This window comes from Acanthisitta chloris, unplaced genomic scaffold, assembly GCF_000695815.1.
Source record: "Acanthisitta chloris isolate BGI_N310 unplaced genomic scaffold, ASM69581v1 scaffold39132, whole genome shotgun sequence".
Classification (NCBI taxonomy): domain Eukaryota; kingdom Metazoa; phylum Chordata; class Aves; order Passeriformes; family Acanthisittidae; genus Acanthisitta; species Acanthisitta chloris.
Window position 1 is genome coordinate 1,820 of NW_008661710.1, and position 21,436 is coordinate 23,255.

General features: G+C 40.9%; 1 protein-coding gene across 1 annotated transcript in view; it reads left to right on the plus strand.

Moving 5' to 3' along the window:
* The window catches only part of LOC103798076 (WASH complex subunit FAM21-like), a gene marked incomplete at its 5' end in the record, with an annotated part of 34,260 nt that overhangs the window by 1,425 nt on the left and 11,399 nt on the right, over positions 1-21,436 (plus strand). The window contains 20 exons of the mRNA XM_009070319.1: positions 311-376; positions 1,019-1,192; positions 1,860-1,953; positions 2,309-2,367; positions 3,153-3,200; positions 4,397-4,501; positions 4,988-5,075; positions 6,267-6,335; positions 6,621-6,733; positions 8,867-8,939; positions 9,737-9,793; positions 11,329-11,490; positions 12,107-12,234; positions 13,678-13,770; positions 14,477-14,581; positions 15,932-16,048; positions 17,452-17,615; positions 18,061-18,169; positions 18,930-19,115; positions 20,093-20,275. Coding sequence (XP_009068567.1) covers positions 311-376; positions 1,019-1,192; positions 1,860-1,953; positions 2,309-2,367; positions 3,153-3,200; positions 4,397-4,501; positions 4,988-5,075; positions 6,267-6,335; positions 6,621-6,733; positions 8,867-8,939; positions 9,737-9,793; positions 11,329-11,490; positions 12,107-12,234; positions 13,678-13,770; positions 14,477-14,581; positions 15,932-16,048; positions 17,452-17,615; positions 18,061-18,169; positions 18,930-19,115; positions 20,093-20,275 — 2,193 coding nt within the window. The remainder of the gene's footprint in view (positions 1-310; positions 377-1,018; positions 1,193-1,859; positions 1,954-2,308; positions 2,368-3,152; positions 3,201-4,396; positions 4,502-4,987; positions 5,076-6,266; positions 6,336-6,620; positions 6,734-8,866; positions 8,940-9,736; positions 9,794-11,328; positions 11,491-12,106; positions 12,235-13,677; positions 13,771-14,476; positions 14,582-15,931; positions 16,049-17,451; positions 17,616-18,060; positions 18,170-18,929; positions 19,116-20,092; positions 20,276-21,436) is intronic.

Genomic DNA, 21,436 nt, shown 5'->3' on the forward strand with positions numbered 1-21,436 from the left:
AATCTGTGAACAGGGTTAAATGGTCAACTTGTCTTCTACTACTTCAGTGACAATTGCAGACTTGAATTACGTCAGTTGCACTGAGAACTGAGAGGCTGCCTGATGGCAGCTTCAGTGTGATGACTTCAATGTGTGAAGGAGGCTATGAAGGTGTTTGACATCCTCCATGGCTGCTTTTTTTCAAATGTGTAATGAATTAATGTGTAGTTAATGACATGCTAACACACTGTATTTTGGTGGTGGTACCTGTGGTTTAGCCCCTGCAGCAATATGTTGTTCTTACATGAATTAATTTTGCTTGACTTTTTAGAGAGTATATGATGAAGAAGTGGAAGAGCCTATTCCCAAAGCTGATGTTGGAGACAAAACAGAGCAGGTAGTTAACTTACGCTGCCTTGAGTGCTGTCAGCGTGTTTGCAGCTGTTGTCTACCTTCTCATTTTCAAACTTACTTTGCATACATTTATAGATGAGAAACCAAACTCTTTCCTTTCTCCTTGAAGTCTCTCTGTTGGATAGTGTATGTCATTCAAACATAAAGTTCATACTAACATTGGAGGCTACTACAGTGTGCAATGATATGTTAGGGCCTCCCCAAGCTCAGTATTGTGTCTTGCAGACAAGATTTACACATTGGTTTTCAAGTGGCTATTGCTGTTTTTTCACCTTACTGGATTCACAGGTGGTGAACTGGGGAGGCAGAATCTGACTGCAATTTCCAGGAATAAAAACTCAGAGAACTTATATATATCTTACAGTCTAGGATTGTTATACCATAAATGTTCCCCTGACAGGTTGTGAGCACAAGTAAGACAGTGCTCTGCTGGTGGGGATGTTCAGAACATCTCTGTTTCTGATAGTGATAAAGATGAATTGAGTCAAACAAAAAAAAAAAGTTTCTGAAGGTCTTTCTACACATATAGTGAAAAAGCTTTCATTGCGCTAATCTGAAATGTTGCCTGTGTGTTGCAGTAAGACTGTGTCCTGAATATGAGAATATGTTTTTTCTGTTACTGAAGGAAAAGACACGGGAACAGAAAGAAGCTGATCTGATCCCCAAAATTCAAGAAGCAGTGAATTATGGGTTGCAAGTTCTGGACAGTGCATTTGAACAGCTAGACATCAAAGCAGGCAACTCTGACTCAGAAGAGGAAGAAAGTAATGAAAGAATGGAACTAATACTTGAGCCAAAGGTACAGACCTGTTCTTGCTGGGAGCGTGGGCTTGTGTTTTGCTTTGTTAGACTTGCTCTTTACCTCTGTCAGCAGTATCACTGTGTCAGTATAAAATTGATTTTTGTTACCTAAAAAGAGGATCTGCTGACTGCATCTGAAGAAGGGCTCTTTGCTGAGTTATTCCTCCTGTAGCGTGCTTGTTTTGCAGTTAGGTTAGCATTAGGGTATGGCACCCTAAAGGGAGTTAGTTTAATGCAGTGGACCTGGAAGGGGAAGCCTCTATTCTATATGCCAGTGGGACATGTAAATTTCATGCTTTTTAGGTACAAATCATTTCTTCATGGGTGGTTTTTACTCTCCCAGTAATTAAGAATCCTAATGCAGGATTTGGGATAAGACTGATGCCTCTAAGTCTTTGCAAGGACATTCTTCTGTTAGATGGCATATAGAAAACAAGTTGGGACTACACCAGTAGAAGTAGCTCCTTTCTTTGACTGTGTTAAAGGGAATACACCTCAGCTGGCCCTCCCAGTTGCATGCTGACTTGCACTGTGTCTGGTGGGACTCTGTTTAAACAAACTTGTATCTTCCTTGAGTCAAAACAAGGGGTGTAAGACTTCTACCTTTATCAGCAATGCGGAGCTGCTCATAGATGTCAGAAAGACCTGGTGTTGTCTCTTTCCAGGATCTCTATATTGACAGGCCTTTACCTTACTTGATTGGCTCTCAGCAATTTATGGAACAGGATGATGTTGGCCTTGGAGATCTCTCTAGCGAAGGTATGTGTTGGCATGACCTTTATTTCTATGCAAGTAATTAGTTCCTAATCTGAGCCTTTGGTCTGTTTTTCTTCATAACTTTCGTTATACTGTGTAGTGTTCTTGCATGCATAGATGCACACTGTAATTAGCTGGGGGAAAAATCGTGCTGTAACAACCACTTTTCCGGTAGACAGCTTGTGCTCTGTGTATTAGAAATGCAAAGTGTTAAAATTTCAGCAGCTTTCAAACCACTTTTCTCTACCTGATTTTTAAGTTCTCTTCACAAAGTTTTTAAAGCTGCTGTCAATATGTCTCTTGATCACATTGCTCTGGGTCTGTCTGATCTTAAGTCTTTTCTTTTCATTTAAAATAGAAGGATCAGTAGACAGTGATCGTGGAAGTGTAATTGACAGTGAAGAGAAGGATGAAGAGGTAAGTGGAAAGTACCAGCTACTCTGCATAAGCATTCATGAGTCCTTCCTTGTGTGAGGCCCGGAGATACCTTACTTTTTGGTGTCAGGTCTCAAGATAATATTGCACCATGTTTATTCCCTGTGTTGGTTATGGTAAATGGACTTTCCATCATTATTCTTTTGCAGTAGTTTCCTCTGCAGCTTTTTAGAGGAGCAATAAAGTGATACTGGCTCTAGCTGTGATTAAACTAGAATACTTCAAACTTAAGTGTTTTATTCCAGTCTAATTTCACTTTGTGAAGCAAATCAGATTCTTACCAAGAATTGCATTTATGGAGAACAGATCTGTTATAAATTACAGTTGCAAAGAAGGAGCTGGAGACTGACAGGATCAAGCTTAAAGCTTTAAGTAATGCACCTCCAGACTTTGCTTCATGAATCTGCTGCATTGGAATGTCAATTTATCATATGTTTTGTCTGCCTTGGCTGGGATGTCTCTGCTTTGTAACTGTGCTATGGAAGCACTCCCTTTTTCCTGAGGAGTTTGCTTTTGGTGTCTTTGCTAAGTTAAATCCCTTTTAAGTTACTTAAACACACTGTCAGATGGAGCTTGCTGTCTTTGCTAAATAAATGACTTTCTAGTGAGCTCCACTCATAGAGATAGTCAGCAGTGGGGAAACAATTCTTTCATCAGGTCACAGTGAGGAGGTCTGAATGTCCAAACTTTAGCAAGTTCAGAGTTTCTGAGTCCTCTCCCTTAACCACGGGACAAAATAATGTGTGATATTTGTCTTTGTGTTACAGGAATCAGATGATGAATTTGGAAACCCTAGTGAAGATGACCAAAAGCCGGTATGGTTATGCACTCTGGTACATGCCTGAAAGACTTTGCACTTGTGACACAGTGAGGATGCAAGAAAGAGATGAGAGCTCTAGACAATTAACTACCGACAATTTCGTTAAGCCTGATTCGTATAACTTTTTATGGGAAGGTTATCCTGGCCAGATGGCACCATGTTGTGGAAGTGAACCTGGGTTGGGCTTAAGGAAGCAAGCTGTCATTAGATGCAAAGCATATGTGGGATGGCATTGCCTGATGTGTGTTTTTCTCAGCAGTTACTTGGGAGGTGTGAGAATTCAAAGAATACCCCAGGAAAATCAGGCTTCTGTGGGATATTTGGCCTATAATTAAAATTCTAAACTTGCTCTGCAGGAAGTAAGGAACAGTACAGTTTGTGTATGACATGAAATCAAAGATGTGAACAGTATGAAATGTTTGAAAAGTGTGTTCATTTGGGTAATGAGTGAAAAGGGAAAAGAAATGTCTAGATTGAAAAGTTCAAGCCTAACTTTAGTCATTGGTAGTGGGAGAAGAAATCTTACCCATGTTTAGTTGTACCACTGCAAAAGACTTTTACATGGGGATCCTCAATCTGAAATAGTGTAATGTCAACAGAGCAATGCTTCAAAAAGAAACCTTTGTTTAATCTATGTGTTAATAAAACAGTGTTGTGAAACCACTCAGATCTTACATTAAGCTAACCTTCATAGGGTAACTTTGTATGCCTGATGTATTTTAAGATGAGTAAGTATCTCTGGGTTGTTGGTGATTTAGTTCACTTCTGGGCCTTTGCCCATGCCAGCCCCCAGCTCACAGTTCACTTTATCTTTTCCATCCTCTTATTGACATGACTGAAATCGAGATATGGGCATATATCTAGCATCCTGCTGTCCACATCAGGAATAGCCCAAGATGTTACAATTTTCTAGTAGCTGATCACAGTTTTCCTGAGTTAAGGCTCAATACTAGGTCTTTAGTTTGTGTGTAGTAGTGGTACAGTCCTTGTGAGGAGGGCCTTTGTGTCCTCGGTTGCACATTTGGTGATGCAGGTACACTTGCCTCACCTCTCAAAACCTGTGAAGTACCCCAAATTGGTTCTTTGTTTCCCTCCTTTCAATGAGTTTGATTTTATCTAAGCAGATGTAGTTTTGTGTTTGTTATGTATGCCAACTTCGGTAGAACCCAACAGGGTGTTACTGTTTTTTAGAGGACAGCACAGATGAGTGATGAAGAGGATTATGATGGCTGTGATCTCTTTGACTCTGAAAAAGAGGAAGATGAGGATGGAGACTTAGATGAAATCACAAAGCCAGTGAGTAATTATTGCCTCCCTGGAGGGAGAGATTTGACTTCCCAAGTGAGAAATCAGTCCTTGGAGGGTTTGTAATGGTAGCTCTCAGTTGCCTGGTGTGGGTTTCTGTAGAGAGGGCCTGTAAAAATCCTGAATGGTCTTTCAACATGGTTGTTCAGGCTTTACCTCTTTAAACTAGGGGACTCTTGTACCCTTTAAGAAATTAATTGTTGCGTTTTTGTGAGGCAAATGCAGCTTGTTTCTCCTGCTTCCAAAATGAAGTGACATTTAAAATTGTGTGATCATCAGGAACTAGAAAATGGGGGATTTGCTTCTTGATATACACCTAATCTCTTAATTGCACACCTAATCTCTTAATTGCTTCCGAGGGCTTTGGTCAAAGTCTGGACAGGATATTATACAAGTGAGGCTATAGAATTATGATTGCATCAACTGGTAACTGTATCTTATATAAGAAATATGCTATTATGTGTCCCTACTCCTCAGAAAAAGAAGAGGCCAACATCATTTGCAGATGAGCTGGCAGCCCGAATCAAAGGAGAAATAGCAGTCAAACAGGATGAAGAGCATTCATGTAAGTTAATTCTGAAGTTTGAGAAGTGCTTGTGCTATAATGGGGGATTGTGAGAGAGCTGGACAGGACATTCTGGGTAATAAAGTTCCACAGATCTGTTATTTGAACATGAATTAGGTAAAAGCCCAACAAGAGGAGCTGAAGACACTATTTTATGTTCTGAGAAACGTTTTGGCCATAACTTATGGGACTGAGTCGGAATTAATTCAGTGTTATGGTGCTAAACACATTGCTCTGAGGTGAGACTGGTCACTCCCAAAACACATGTTATTAGAAAGGTTTTCTCTCCAATCTGATTTTTCCTCTATATGTTCGACCACATGTACTTTCCCCTGTTTCAATAAGTATGTGGAAGTCACTGGTCACTGTAGTCTTTCTGTGAACTCTACAGTGGAAAACCTCTCAAGCAGTAGATTGGTGTTTTCATGTGCTGTGGGTTGTTTGTTTTCTTTGTGGCTGAAATATACTGCATTTTGAGGAACTTTTCCTTGCTACCATTTTTCATGATATTTTAGACTAAATAACGTGTTTACTTTTGTGTCACTTTCAAAGGGAGAGACCTCTCAAGTATTTAGTCTTGCAGTTGAAAAAAACTGGCTAAAATTAAGTTGGCAAGTGCTTATGAGCCTGCTGGTGACCTGTAACTTTGAGACTGTGAACAGACAAGAGCAGTTTGTGTGTGTGTGTGAGTGCTTGCATGGTTCAAAGAATCAAGCTAGATCTGTGGATATCACAGTAAGAAACATACCAGCTTAACCTGTGCAGTTACAGAGAAATCTTCCATTCATTGAAGTCACACTGTGATGATAAAGCAAGAAGAGATAAAACTCTGGCTTTGCTTTTGGTAACTGAGTCAAGGAATAGCTGAATCTGGAACCATTTGAGATGCTCAGGGGTTCTGCAGAGGTGTAGAACTTGTAGTGTCTGGAATGCTGTGTTGCTTTCTGACATCTCAGGTGACACTACTCTGTGGGCAGCTGTGTTGAACCCCTAGTGCCTGACAGAATGATTCTATTACAATTTTAGGTACTAGTTTTACAAACTGCACATGTAGAATTGCTTCATCAGGCTGATTCATATGAAGACGTAGAGGTCAGCCTGGTTAGATTATCTTTTTAGGTTCTTCTTATCCTGGATTGATCACAGGCTCTAAGTAAATACTTTTTTTTCTTTGAAACTTTCTTCTTAAAGCCCTGTCATCAGAGACCAAATCAAGGAAAACCCCAAAAGAGAAGAAGGAAGTCAGAGTTCCATCAGATGGTAGGATATCCTCCTCTCTTGTTTTTGAATTGCAGGCTGGACTGTAAGACACCACTTAGGAAATTGTGGCCTCTATTCTAGAGGCTGGGTGGGGTATCACCTTCAGAGTGACTGTGTAAGCAAATTTAGGTTGTGATGTGCATGCAAAAAGGCTATAAACAGGTTTAGTGAAAGTTCATCCTTAAATGTGGTCTGGAGCAACCACATACAACCCAATCTGTCTCTAGTTCCCTTTCCTGAAGCTTGGTCAGTCCTACCAAAATTGATGGCTCTTGTATTTTCTAGATGAAGATGATGACATTTTCAAGCCTCCTAAGCTGACTGATGAAGACTTCACACCATTTGGTTCTAGGGGTGGCCTCTTCAGTGGTGGAACAGGTCTCTTTGATGATGAAGAGGTGAGAATGCTGGAGACGATAGAAATTGAGTGTGTCCCCATTTGAAAAACAAAACAAAAATTCCCCACAAATTCCCACCTCTGGAAGACAGAGAGGGAAACAGCATTTTGTTGCTTGGCAATATTCAAGTGTTGTAGGATAGTATAGCTTTCCGGTGGGGAAGCAGAACTAGACGAGTGAGATACTAATGTTCCCCTTGGCACGAAGTCCTCTCTTCTGCAGTGGTGCTGATGCAAGTGTGGTTCCAGCATTACATTAGACAGGTTCTAATTCCAGGAGAGCTTAATCAGCCCCTTACTTTTATCTGTGGAGGTAAACTCAGTGCCATCAGGTTTTTTTTACATCAGCAGATTTTGATTAAAACACCTGTAAGAATACTGAATTTTGCCATTCTTCCTTTTTATCTGATTGTGGGAGAAGTTTGAGGGGAAAGAGAACATGATGCCCTTCATAGTTTATCTTTCACATAGCATGTGTGGACAATGATGCTGCTGGGTTTCTCTGTCTCTGTGCTGTTAAAAGTTCCCTATTGAAATTAAGTTGTCTTTCATCTAGTTGTACAATTCCTGAGTTGTCTGTGTGGGCAAGAAAAATTCACTTTAAGTTTACTTCTGTGCTATATAGAGCTGACTTGAGGGAATGGCATGAAGGGCATTTCTGACCTTATTTTACCACTGTTTGTGCACATGAAAGGGGATAGAAACCCAGTGTCAGGGATAATTCAGATTTAAGGATCTGATAGTACAGCTGTGTAAGACAAATGATTGCCTCTGATTTTGTCATGCAGCTGATTCTGGTAGTCCAGAATAGTAGCCAAATTGTTGCCTTTGTGCAATGCTGTGTTCCTTATTGCAACCTGAACAAAAGTCAGGTGTTCTTGGAACCAAGGAACCTATCAGACTGAAGTCTGAAAGGAGGCCTCATGTACCTCAAGCTTACAATGCCAATCTACTAGAATACAGCCAAAAAGCACCAAACAGTGGCAGTGTGTATAGGGAAGGGAATTGTTTTGTGCAATGCTTTCTACTCAAGCACAGCCTTTACTGAAAAAAATAGAATTTTTTTTTTAATGGCAGCCAACAGGTAAAAAAATAGTAAGAAAAATAATCTGATAGTAAATATTGGTGTCAGTGCAAATTCAGATGAATCTGTGATTTGTTACCTATTGCCAAGACTGCTTTCCTGATCCTGTAGACTCAGGACAGCCAAGCAGATTGGTCTGTGATTGTTGCCTGCCTGCACACACCTTCACTGACCTGGTGCATTGGAGAAGGCTGTTACTGTACCAGAAGGTAGACAAAGTAGGTCAACAGGCAAATAGTAACTGACAAATATGCAGCTGATTACTGATATCCCTGCAGCAGCACTGTGCTCCTCTATGCTTTCTGAAGTATTGCTGCCTTCTTTCTGCAGAGCTTTATACAAAGACCATGCATTTTGAGTCTCCAGGGAGACAACCTCTTAATACCCAACTTCCTGTAAGAGGGAGGCTTTCAAGAAATTAAGTGGTCAGTACTGAAAAGATCTGGAGGTTTCCTGGAAATCTAGGCTATGATTCTTGGCAAAGATCAGTACAGGGCAACTGCAGCCTGAACACAAGAACTTTTGTGGGAGTGTCCTGCAATGCTTTTGAGCTATAATGTATTTCTCTGAACCATAATGGTATCTTAGCATCTCCTTAGCAACAATATAAATGATTCATCTTAACCATGTGAAGTTCAGGAGTATTTTTATGCTTGCCCTGACCTGAATTCTTTCAAACCTTACTGTATGAGCTTCAATAGGAAGGCTTAGAAGGGTGTAATCAGGGCCTAAACAGTTTCATAGATTAGTTAGTGTAAGCCCTTGAAGATGTGCAAATAAAAGGTCATTCCTCTTCAGCAAAGAAACTGGTTGTTGGTGTAAATTAAATTTTAGAAGACAGCTACTTTTCTGAATGTATGCACTCAAGCTAACACTTGAGTACCTAGGGTTATGTCTATGTATGCAGACATCCTTTTGGGAAGGGAGTGGTGATTACCTCCTCTGTCTTGGCTTAGAATTGGATATTCAATATGGAAAAATCAGCAGCTGTCTTTTCCTACAAAAAACAAATTCACCACTTCCCCCCTTTGCATTTTCATCTATAAATAGAGTGATCTTTTTGCTGAAGCACCAAAAGGAGAAGAATCAAAAGAGAGAGAGGAGCGAGTCCTGGTAAGTGAAGGTAAGAACCCATTGTTGCCTCCTGTAGTCCTGTCTGTGCTATGATTTTTTTCACTGCCAGCAGCTAGACTGTTTTCTTCCCAAGCTAGAAAGTCTGGTGTAGCAATTGTTGGGAAGTCTCTTCTCCTCCCGAGTCTTAATAGAGAACAGCTGTGTTTTCCTTGAATTTTAAATGTGCTTGTTTGCTATGATCTGTTACACACACCTACTCTCCTGGAGCTGAAACGATGTCCTTACTGATGTTGGCAGAGCTCTCAGTGTGCACTGGGTTCCTGCAGCTGAAGAGTTACTTTGCAAGATCCGGTTGTGAGTTTTGAATAAAGATTGCTTTTTGCAGATTAATCCACATCTGAGTTTCCCATTAGGTGCATATCTAGACCCTTAAGGACTCTGAGCACACACGGTGTATTGCAGCAGCTTTTACGGAAGCACTGTATTGGATGAATTTTCACATATGGGTTAGGAGACTAAGCCACATTGTTTTGAGTGTATTGTATTGAAGTGGTTTTGAGTGTGTTGTAAATAATGCTGTGTGTAAACATGTATCATGTTTATAAGTTTCAGTGTAGTAGAGCTGTTTTGTGGAGTTTTAGTGGAAGAAAAATAGTTAGACTCTTACATACATCTGCAAAAACCCAGAAGTTCAAGGAGAATATATAAAGAGTTCTGAGCTGTTGAGAAAAAAAACATAACAAATCAGAAGATTTTCTTGGATTCCTGTTTCTGTGGTAGAGTTCTGAAGGCTTTAACAACGTAAAACAAGTGCATCCATTTGTATTGTACTTCCTATGATTTCAGCATCCTCTACAAAGTCCATAAAGAAAGTTCCTGCAGGTGCAGTATCTCTGTTTCCAGGTATGATTTATTCAATAGCCAATTGCTTCATGCACAAAATGCTCTCTTCTTTAAAACCCACTGGGGAGGTTTTAAAGAAGAAAACTATCCAAATACAGCAGCACTGCATTGCTTGATCATATGCACAGAGGTGCTTCTGCCATACTAAGCCTAAACTGCAGCATGCTTTATGGGTAATCAGGATTCTGTAGGAGCTCTGAAGGTAGGTGTTATTGATGGCAGAGATTAGCAGCAGCTCTCAGCTTCCAGCATTGTGCTCTGACCTTTCAAGGATGTGTGTTACTTCAAGTCGTATTGCACAGCTGAAGTCTGCAGTGCATGCAGTCACACCTTTCATCTATACGTTGAGAAGGATGTTCATTTTGATCTTTCATATTTGATAATATTCCCTTGGGTTAGCAGAAGAACAGTTTAAACATCAAGTTCCTATATTTTTTGGCACAGGTAAATCAGACCAGTTTTGTTTCTCTGGTTTTGGTTTGGAGGATCTGCATACATGCATACATACAGACCTATAACTTGGAGCTAAAAACAATAGAGAATTGTACTAAGATCCCTGTTTCATATTGGAATCCAAGGTGATCAGTGAAAAGAAACATATGTCACCAGTCTTTTTGAATCAACTGGCAGTTTATTTAGGAACTCAAGAATTTTTAATAATTAATCAAACTTTGTGGCTGCATTCCTGTCAATCCTGTGGCACTTTCTAATTGCACAATATGCTGTTTTTAATCATAAACTGCTGCTGATTAAAATTCACACAGTCTGCTAACTTGTAACCAAACAGCAGTTCTACTTTCTGCCAAACTTTCAATTTAAGTATCTCCATAACCCCTCTCATTTCCAAGCACCTAAACATAAGAAGCAAAAAGACAGGCTTAGAACCAAGCTGTCAGTTTTCACCAAAACTACTAGAAATGTTTGCAGATAATCTATTGGCATGCTATCACTGAAGCTGGACATTTCCACACTAGATGTAAAAGAAACATAAGTAACTCTAACATAGCTAGAAGAAACTAGCTAATCCCAGTTAATCACTGCCATATCTGAATCTTGCAGGGATCTCAGAATCAAACTCAGCCTCATACTGTGGCACTGCTAGTGGACTCACATGACAAGTGGAGCTCCTGGGAAGAGCTCGGTCACCTGTCCCCAAGCACCTTACCACTTTTATTTGTCCACAGTGGTGTGGTGTACTAGTTAGTAGAGTAGGATTCTGGTCTGAGAAGTCCATAGGGGCAACAATGTAGGACTGTTTGGTCTTGTAGCTTTAATACAGACCCTGGCTGCTGTTCCTAGGGGAGATGAGCAGGTTTGAGGAAGAAGTGATTGCAGTGAGAGCGAGGGGTCATCAGGCTTTATCAGGATGTGCCTAGCTAATGCTTTTTTTGTGGCATTGTTGCAGGAGTGTGTTAAAAGTTGCTGTGATGGAAACTCTGATGCCACTTACAATGGCACAAGTTCAGCTTTTTTGTAAGTCTGGCAATGACCTCTGTGTGATTGTTTCGGTTTTTCTCCCCCCATCTGACCTGCAGGAGGAAGTGATGTGTTTAGTTCCAATGTAATTGGTGAAAAAGAGAATAAATCTGCAGCACAGAGCACAGAGAAAACTCCTAAACAGCCTGGGAAAGTTGTTCTGTTCGATGATGATGATGATGACTTCTTTGTGGAAGCAACTAAAAAGCCTCCAGATCCAGGTAACTTTATACTTGTGCAGGGAAAGATTAAACACTAAAGGTCATCCAAACCCATAGGAGCCAACAAGTTATAAAATTCAAACTTACATCACTGCTACTTCTGCTTGGGTTTTGAGAGGTTGTGGTTTTTCAGATGGATTTTGGTTTGGGGCTTTTTTTTTAATTGGTATTTCTTTTCCTCAGAGTGGTGAGGGACTAGATTATTTTTACATGGTCTCCCCTGACTTTCCTCTCTTAGGATGCTCCTTCTACTGCTAGTGAAGTATCTAGACTTGAATCAGGGAAATGGTACAGGCTTTATTCACACAGCCTTGAGTCTCTGTGCCCAGCATTCCCCATTGGCAGGCTCTAGGCCTTTAGATGTGCCAAGCCAATAAAAAGCACTGCCTTTAGAGGTGCTGGCTGACTCAATTGCTTGACTGCATGCTCTGTCAGCAGTGCTCTCAGGTAAGTGGTGTTTCACTTTGAGAGCTTTCCTGGCTTTTTTTTCTTCAAGACTTCTGATGTTGGCCATCTTTAATAAGTATGGTCTCTTTTGAGACTCTGGTATCTTCTTTGGTTCAGTAGTGCCTGCTCTGTTCTCATCATTCCCTGTTTATTTTGTTTCTTAATGTAGTCAAGTCCACAGCTGACCTATTTGATGATGATGATGAAGAAGGTGACTTATTCAAGGAAAAACCTTCAGTGGTTGCTGGCACAACTAAAGAAACAGAAAGCCATAAGGAGACAGTCATGGAAAAAAAGGTAATGGCGTATAAATGGATTGTATGGCTAAGGCTTTAGGAAAAAGTTACTATTACAGTTCAAGTAGTCTTTCCGTGATTCACGCTATGAAGTGCCATTTTTGTGAAACAGGACTAGGTTCATAGGGTCTTCCACGACTCGAATGCTTCAGGGGTCCTTAAATGTTTTTTGCCTTTTAAACTTTGGGTTTGAGGTTTTTATCTGTGTGGGCAGTGATTGAAGGAATCTTACTAAGGCAGGAGTGAAATGAGAGCAAAATGAGAAGTCTCTGGTAATAAAAAATGTTTATGAAGTTCATGGCTGAAATGAAACCAGCCTGAGTTAAGAACCTTTGGTCCCACAGTTCTGTGCTGCAGTGACTGTGTCTGCACTTACACCAACCATTGATAGCAAATTAACTGGTAACCCATTGCTTGTGTGTACCATGGGAAAGAAGGGTGGATGTCACTTCTACCTAACCATATTGAGTGTTTAAAGAACTTCTTCAGCTGAAAACTCTTTAAATTATAGGATGTTCTAAATGTGGTCCTGAGCACATAGGTAGAGAGTTATGACAGCCTCCTAATACCCACTCCACTTTCAGAACAGTGTCTTGGGGAATGTAGTAATGCTCTTTGTTTCTGTGGTAAATATTGTATATAGTTATATTTATTTGCTGTCCAATGGGTGTTTGAACATAATGAGCTACAGTGACTCTTCTCCCCTCTGGACTGAGAAGTGTACAGTGCTGGGGATGCCTAATGCAAATTGCTGAAGGACTTCCTCCTTATTGCTTTATGAGAAGCACCTGAGCAAAAGGGCCAAAACCAGCTTCTATTTCTGCTGCAGTGCAAGAGTATCCATGGTCAGTGAAGTGGTGGTGGTAGGTCATCCAGTGCCATTGCTCTGATCTCATAGCTCTTGGCTTTCCTGGGGGAGAGGATGAGAACTGATTCAGCAGCACGCCTCCTGCTTTCTCAGGAAGCAAGGGCTATTTTATACTCCAAGCTTTATGACAGTAGTGCTTGGGTCTGGGATCATTCTAAGTTTAATGGCAATATAGCTGGTGGCAGGCTGGGGCTGTGCTGTGCTAATGCAGGAAATGATGGCTGGCACACAGTTCCCTCTTCCTTTATGAAGCACAGCTTGTTAAAAGAAACATTTTTGTTTAACTCACGAGGCCTGGCATGAGTTGCTGCATACATTCTTCTGCTGAGAAGGGTGATGTGGGAGGGGAGGTCTGTGGTAAGACCTGCAAGGCACTTGTACATAGTTCTGGCTGCATGTAAGGAACTCTCTCAGCACATGAGTTTTGGACTTCAGCACATAGGTGACAAACTTATGTTCTGTCCCTTCCACTGCTGGGATTTTGCAGCAGCATACCTCTTAGAAGGGGTCGTATGATGTGACTGCCCTTACTGAATGTAAATGGGTGCTGATGCAGTGTCTTTATTTGTCCTAAAGAGTCAACCGTCTTCAGGTGAGGACTTCAAGCCTTTATCTGAAACACCTCCAAGAAAGCAGAGGGGCCTTTTCTCTGATGAGGAGGATTCTGAAGTGAGTATCTCTGTAAGAAATCCATACAGAAATCCTTGGGTCCTCAGTCACCTTGGCTTCAGTCCATTCATATCTGGGGACTCTTTATACATCTTGTAGGGTTGGGAAATCTGACATGCATGCATCTACTCCCAGCCATTCTGAAAGCTCCTGCTTGCTCCAAGAATGAAATCTCTGGTATTTCCCTGTCTTCAGGGAGTTAAACTTATGGGGTACACACAGGCATAAATTGAAAGCCTGAAGAGAAGAAGGAGCAGCAAATCAAGAGCAAGAATCATAAAAGACTGCCTGTTTCATTTTGTGTTCTTGGCTCTCAGCTAGCAATTAATCTGCAAAGCTGTGGGAAATCCCCATGCAGCTGCTTACTCAGATGATTGGTACGTCTGAGTAAGACAATCTTAAAACACTAAATTGGTTTTTTTATAAGGGAAAACATGAATGTCCCCTTTAGAGTTCTTAAACCTATAACATTGCTTTGCAAAGTTCCATTTCTTTGATTTGCACAGGACTTGTTTTCTTCAAGTAAAACTGTGAAGTCCAAAGCTACATCTCTGCCCACCAGCAAATCCCTGACAAAAGCTCCGCTTTCCTTGTTTGATGATGATGAAGAGTTGGTTTTTTTATAAGGGAAAACATGAATGTCCCCTTTAGAGTTCTTAAACCTATAACATTGCTTTGCAAAGTTCCATTTCTTTGATTTGCACAGGACTTGTTTTCTTCAAGTAAAACTGTGAAGTCCAAAGCTACATCTCTGCCCACCAGCAAATCCCTGACAAAAGCTCCGCTTTCCTTGTTTGATGATGATGAAGAGGTAAGTACCACTTCCTGATACTGTCTCTGTGTGGGAACCCACCTGCACAGCCTGTTGCAAATGCAGCAGGAAATACCCAGAAGCTTACAACACTCGGCTTGCAAATGGAGCACTAAATCAGTCTTGCATTGTGTAGCAGTTCTGAGCATGTGGACATTTTGGAGGGGAGTTGTATCAGGGATTCTTGCAAGTTCTTGGTGTCTTTTTAGTGTTTTGCAGTCAGTGCATATCCTCTCTGGACCTAAATGTGAAATATGTTATCCCTTTGATTGATAGGACTAGAGAGCACTGAGCAATAGAACATGTAGGAGCTTCAAGAAGCTGTTTTCTTCTGCCCTGTGGGACATGTCACATGGATGACTTTTGCTTCTCTTGTCATGGCTGTTGAATTCCTTTTTTCTCACTCTTCAGTGTGTAAGAATTGTGACTGCTAGTGAGGAAACTGAGATGAGAGCACAGTTTGTGCAAGAAACTTAAAAAAATTGAATTAGTGTGTGCTTTTCTTATCTTTTTATTAACCCTATTCTCCCTCCCATACACCCTCCAAAGAGCTTTCAACTCTGGGCCTGCAGCCTTCATGGTGAGTTCACTTACCCCATAGTCTTAACCTGAGGCAAACAGGAGGCCTACTCAGAGCTGTAAGCCAGGGGACTTCACCACACTCAGGATAAATGTTTCCTGTTGAGGAGAGAGCTGCTTCCAGCTCAGCTTTCTGAACAGAGGCTGTTCAGATGCAATTGTCAGGATGGTGAGGCATTTTGTGTGATAAGGTCTCAGGTATCTGCCATGGAGGTTATGCTTTAGAACTCAAGTTCAAACTGAGTTGAGAAAAGCATAAATGAATGTTAGGTGGTGACATCAACATGTGCTTTTATATATTCTGATGCCAGTATAATAATCTGCATGAATGTCTTCAGGTGAAAAGTCCTGGGTCTTTCCCAGTAGTATTGGTTTATCTTGCCTATTGCCTGTCCTCTCAGAATAGGATTGATTCTCTATTTCATTATGTAGATGCAGAAACAGTGCCCCATTGTGTTAGCTGCTGTGCAACAGAATTGCTGAGTGGTGGTTTTTGGCTGCTGGTCAAGCCTTATGATGGAGCCAGAACTAAGCAATGTGCTTACAAGCTTCTGGTCTATCAAATGCTGCATGTGTAAAATTCCTTGTACCAGAGTACTGTGTTAGACATGAAACTGTCTTCAAAAAAGGTTCACTGAACACCATTTCTCTATCCCACTTATATGAGAAGTGGATGGCAGCAGTTTCTTGTGTGCTGATGACTTCTCAGTGAGCTTTTCATTGTGACTTTGGCTTGTGATGGGTTTTTTTAAATATTTTTTTTATTTTAAGGATCTCTTTGGTGTGGGACCTGCCAAGAGGTACCAGGAAAAGCCCCCAGAAGGGAAAGCAAAGCCATCAGAGCCACTCAAGAAAGCCTCCAGCTTATTGTTCAGCAGTGATGAGGAGGTACTGAGGAGTAAGATTTGGTTGAAAGGGATTATTGCGCTTTATGCTGAGCAAAGCTTAAAACTTTTGAGATGGGAACCACAGTCCAACTCTGCAGGATCCACATGCCATGCCTACCCCAATCTTGTGACTTGGTTTGCAGCTGAGGAAGCTGTCTGATTCTTGACCCAAATTATCATAGGATCTAGGTGACAGAAGTCATGTGGAAGAGAATATCAGTATTTTTCAATGTAATTTGCAGAAAGATTGATAGTAAATGGAGGCTGTTGCCAACAAATCTGACTTAGAAACACTAGAAGAGAAAAAGTAAGTTTGCTCTTAATTGCTTTAATTTCTGTAAGGAAGATTTGGCCGTTCTAGATATGTTTTGAGGTTTTCATTGTTTGGGGTTTTTGGGGTGGGTTTCTTTTGTGTGTGGTTTTGTTTGTTGGTTTCTTGAGGTTTTTTTGCTTGGGTTCTGGTGGGTTTTTGTTTGTTTGCCTATTTGTTTTGGTTTTAAATCTGGGGATGGGAAAATGAAACATAAATAATGAGGCTTCCCAGAAAACAGTCCTCTGCTGGGGATGGGTTAGGAATTGTTCTTCATCTTAAATGAAAGCCAGAGACACTAAGTAAATTAAAAACTTGCCTGGAAAGTCTCTGAATTAGCTCATATGTATAAGATCCAGACTCTCCTTAGCCCTTCCACCTCTCAAAATTACTCTTTTGCATAGACTTTCTTTTTTATTACTTGTCCTGTAATTGTTTGTTTAGTGGGTAATATCTTTAGATGCATTTTGTCTTAATGTAGAATAAACCAAGTTCATACTTTAACATGCCTGTCATCCCTTTCAGAAAGACAACAAACAGAGGTAGGGAACTGGGAAAAACAACTTGAAATAACACGTGGAATAACAAAACAAACAAGACAGAAAAATCTTGCTTAGTGTGTAGGCTTCATTAAATGCTAGCTGCAGGGGGGCAAGTACTGTGAAGGAAATAAGTGCAGCATCAAGTACCCTAGTAATGAGGTGTCTTGGGTGTATGTGTTGTGGTTTTTCTTTTTTGTTTTGTTTTCTTTTCACCATACATCAAACTTGCTAATTATTTAAGTGGCTTAAATCTGGTTCTACTGAGTGACCTTGCTCTTGTGACTGCAGTTGACACTGACCTCAGTTGTCAAGAGCAGCTATAATAAAGTGTGTGTATCCTGGTTTGATGTACTAATACTGTATGCCAAAAGGTGGCCAGGCCCTCTGCAAAGCCTGAGCAGTGTCAGATTACAGTGGCTAACACAAGAGCAGGAAAGTAAACTAGTAGAGAGATGAAAGGACTGTCAAGATGAAGTGTTTCTGCTTATAGAGAAGACAGGAAAGTGGCTTTGACCATGACAAAAGAAAACTTACGGGTTCCTTCTTTTTAAGGATCAGTGGAATGTCTCCAAACCAGCTAAACTTCCTTCTGAAGATGACCGAAAAGAAGACACTGCAAAATCGATTGGCACTATCAGTCAGGCTAAAGCTGTGAAGAAGACAAGCCTCTTTGAGGAAGAGGATGAGGAGGATTTATTTGCAATCACTAAAGAGAGGTGACAATCCTGGGAGGGGAGTGGGGAGGCATTTTTTCAGAACAGCCCAGCAGCCCCCTCAAAACCAGATGGACTCAGGCATATTGCAAGTCTTGCCCTTTGCTACTGCTGCTGAGGTGTGCAAGAAGGAATGGGAGAGCTGGGCTTTTTTACCTCTTGTGTCTGTGGGGGGACCATTCTCCTTGCCTCCACTGAACTTGGGCTCTCCATTTCTATGCCTGTGAAATACAATCCTCTTGACCTCTTTTTATCTCTATTTCCGTGGAAAGTTGTGCAGACAAGAAAAAGGGTGGTAGAATTGTTGAGATAGTGAGGATGCTGAGTGCTGTATCTGGGACCACTTGCAGCAAATGATGGTTCTAGGTGATGCTTTTAAACAGATGCAGTGCATGGCCTCTGGAACTTTTGCACTGAATCTTCTGCTTTCTCCTCTCTCTCACTGCAGCCAAAGAAAGCCACAGAAGGTATCATTGTTGTTTGAAGATGATGCTGTTAATGGAGAGCCATTCTTCAGCTCCCAATCAACACTACTTCCTTCAGCTGCTAAGGCAGCAGTGGTAACTTCTCATTCTTTTAAAACTAACACAGAACAATTAGTCTTTTTATAGTCCACCTTCCTTGTTAGGTACTGAATGTCAGTCTAACTCATTTTAGGCAGTGGTGGCTCTAGCAAATTGGGAATGGGAACAGGAGGACTGAACTCTTACATGTAGAACTTCGTACTACAATTAGCCCAGTAGAGACTTCAAAGTTTTCTTGACTACTAATCCTAAATTTGTTTAGTTTATACTGAAAGCCCTTCCTGAGGATGTTTTGAAAGCTCTTGATCATAAAATACCACTAAAAGGAGCAAACAGCCTTACTGCTGGCTCTGAAGCTAGGGCTTCACCCTTATTGGCACCTTCCCCAAGCTAATTCAGATGTACAAACAGGCCTCTTACTGGCCCTCCCTTGTGTGTGCTCATGCTCATGCTATGCTGTCTTATAAGCTTAGCCTGTGGTGTACTGCTTGTCTGGTTGTGTGTTGGAATTGAGACTAAGAGATGCAAAAGTTTAATACAGCTGTGTCTCTAGTGGGTATTCCTGGGTATGTGTGCTTCCTGGCACTCTTCAACCAGATTCAAAGACCTGTAATAACTGGAAATCAAAAGTCACAAACCAGAATACCCCATGGGAGGAAAACAGAAGTCAAGCATCTTGCCAGTGTCTTAGACCTCCACAGAAGGCAAACTGAGACTCTGCTATGCCACAGCAGCATATGCTTTTTTGTATACTCACCAACTTTGTGTCACCAATGTTCTCTTAATTCTGCAGGAGAAAGTAAAACCAGAACAAGCACCACCTACCTTTAATGAAGAAGAAAAGGAGGAAAAGGAAGATCTGCCAGATAAAGCAGAGAAGTCTAACCAGGTAGAAGATACATTGTGGTCTTTAGAAGAGCCTGGAGCATCTCCTGTGTCTAGAGGAACAGATGTTGCAGGACAACAAACAAAGGAAAAAGTGAGGGATTTTCTTACATTAATCTGAAGTTGGATAAAGATTCAGTTAAAAAACCACAATCTAACAGTGCTGCTCTGGGACAGAAATAATTTTCTGGATCTCCTCTTCTATTGCTGAGAGTAACTGTCTCTATTTAGCAAAATCACCTGTCAGTTGAACAGCAAATTGATTAAATGGCACTTAAAAGTTATTTCCTAATTGATGTCCATGAGAGGGTTTTTCGGGAGGGAAGGGAATGAGCAGAATCTGTGTTGTTTTTCCTCCAGAGTGGGTTGGGTAATCTTGATTGACATGATCAGAGCTTTCCGTTGTACTGGTGTGCAGGCTTTTCTTCAAGCTCTGTAACTTTGTTCCAATGCAATGTCTGATGAGTTACAAACTTGTAAGTGTTACTTGGGTGGCTTTCAGAATTGTGAATTTCTGGTGGGCAGTACTGTTACAGAACAGTATTGATGTGTGTTGTGGAAGAAGCTTCAGCAGAACTCATCTTGGATGTGGTCTTACTGAGTGATTGTTGGGGAATTACCAGCTGATGCATTTCCATAGTGCTTATCATGCGTTGCACGTTTCTGTGCACATTCAAGGTTCAGGTAGTGCTGTTCATTCTAAAGAATCCCAAGGTGCATGAACTAGGTAACTCAAAGATAATGCCAAAGCTGCTTAATGCAGCCTTGTGGTGCACGTGCAACCTGACATACAGATGAGGAGGAAACTTTATGCTTATGAACTGTTACAGTTACTGGAGGAAACTTGTGTTCCTTTGGGAGCTGAAATATGTGTTATCTACTGTTGCTTGCTAATCTGTGTGTTGCTCTTCTGTCTACTTAGAAAAAAATGAGTTGAATATAGTTGCCTGCTAATGGATTGCAGAACTCTGACCACTGCTGATATTTAACCAAGAAAGCTTAATGGGGTTTTTTTGCAAACCTAAAATATATAACAGGCTGATATGTTTTGGTTTGGGTTTTTTTGTGGAGCCTTTTGCAGCAATATCCTCAGAGCCAGCTGGCAGTTCAGATCTGTTTGCAACATCACCACCAGCTCTGGAGAAAGATGTCAAGAACCAAGCTAAGAAAGTATTAAGCTTGTTTGAGGAGGAGGAAGAGGAGAGACTGGAAAATGATGATGGCATAAAAAATGCACAGAAAGAAATCGGTGTGGTGAGTCTAGGGAAGTTCTTGAACACTAGGAAATAGTATTTCTACTACTCCAGTCAAGGTTTTGTTTTCACCTTTCCCTCTCTTCATGTCACGGAGTCTAATGATTCTCAGTTTCTTAAGTTCCACATTCTTGGGTGCGAAGTTATTCCTGCTCTTCCTCATGATCCTGAATCCCTTTGTAAATTTTCCTGTCCCACTAACTCAGAAGCCTTTTGCTGCATGCTAGTATGAAAATTAATTCTCTAGAGATGTTTTGGTGCAGCTTGTGATAGGCAAATCTGAAGATGCTACTATTTTCCTTGCTTATCTCAACTTAGTACACACTTCATTTGTGGAAAATTCTAGATGTACATTAGGTTTTCATGTATCTGGGCACAAGCAGCAGTTCTAGTGCTCTAAAAATGTGACCTGATTTTTGATATGAAATTAAAGCTGGTGCACAGAGAGGCTGACAATGTAATAAAAAATTACAGTCATAAAAATCATAGGACAGGGTGTATGGATGAAAAATAGTGTACTTTACTTAGATATTTACTGGGGCCTTTGCCTTTTGAAGGCCAGACCTGGCTGCATACAGTGACCACAGTCATAGGAAGGCACTGGTTTTGGTGCTCAAGGAGCTGATACCGGTTGCTTTGCCAGGTAGTGGAGAGCTGATAAGGTGATATGTATAACTGTCAACTTTCCCCCCCACACCAGCAGAGTGGAAAGTACAAGTTCTTGCCAAAGGCAGACAGGGTGTTCTGTTCTTTATTGTGGGGGTGTGTTTGCTTTCACGGGAGGAGAGCAGGGAATCTAATAACAGTAATAGTCTTACAGGCCTTCAACTTATTCTTTTTTTAAAATACTTTTTATTCGTCTTTTAAAAGATGGCTGAGGAAGATAATTGAAGAGATTTTCTTCCTCTCAGTTTTCTGTCCTGCTCCCTTAGCTGAAAAAATCAAGGCATAGAAGTTTTACTGGAATACAAACTTTACTGTACAGTCATGATAACATACTGAAAACCTTTTTTGATTGTTTGGGTTTTTTTCCTTCAAAAGAAGCTTTACAGGTAAAAGGTAGCAGCTGGATCTTAGATCAGCAAACACAGAATCATTGTGGCCAATGTCTTCTCATTTAAGTTGAACTGTGAATACAAATATTTACATTGTAAGTCTTTGC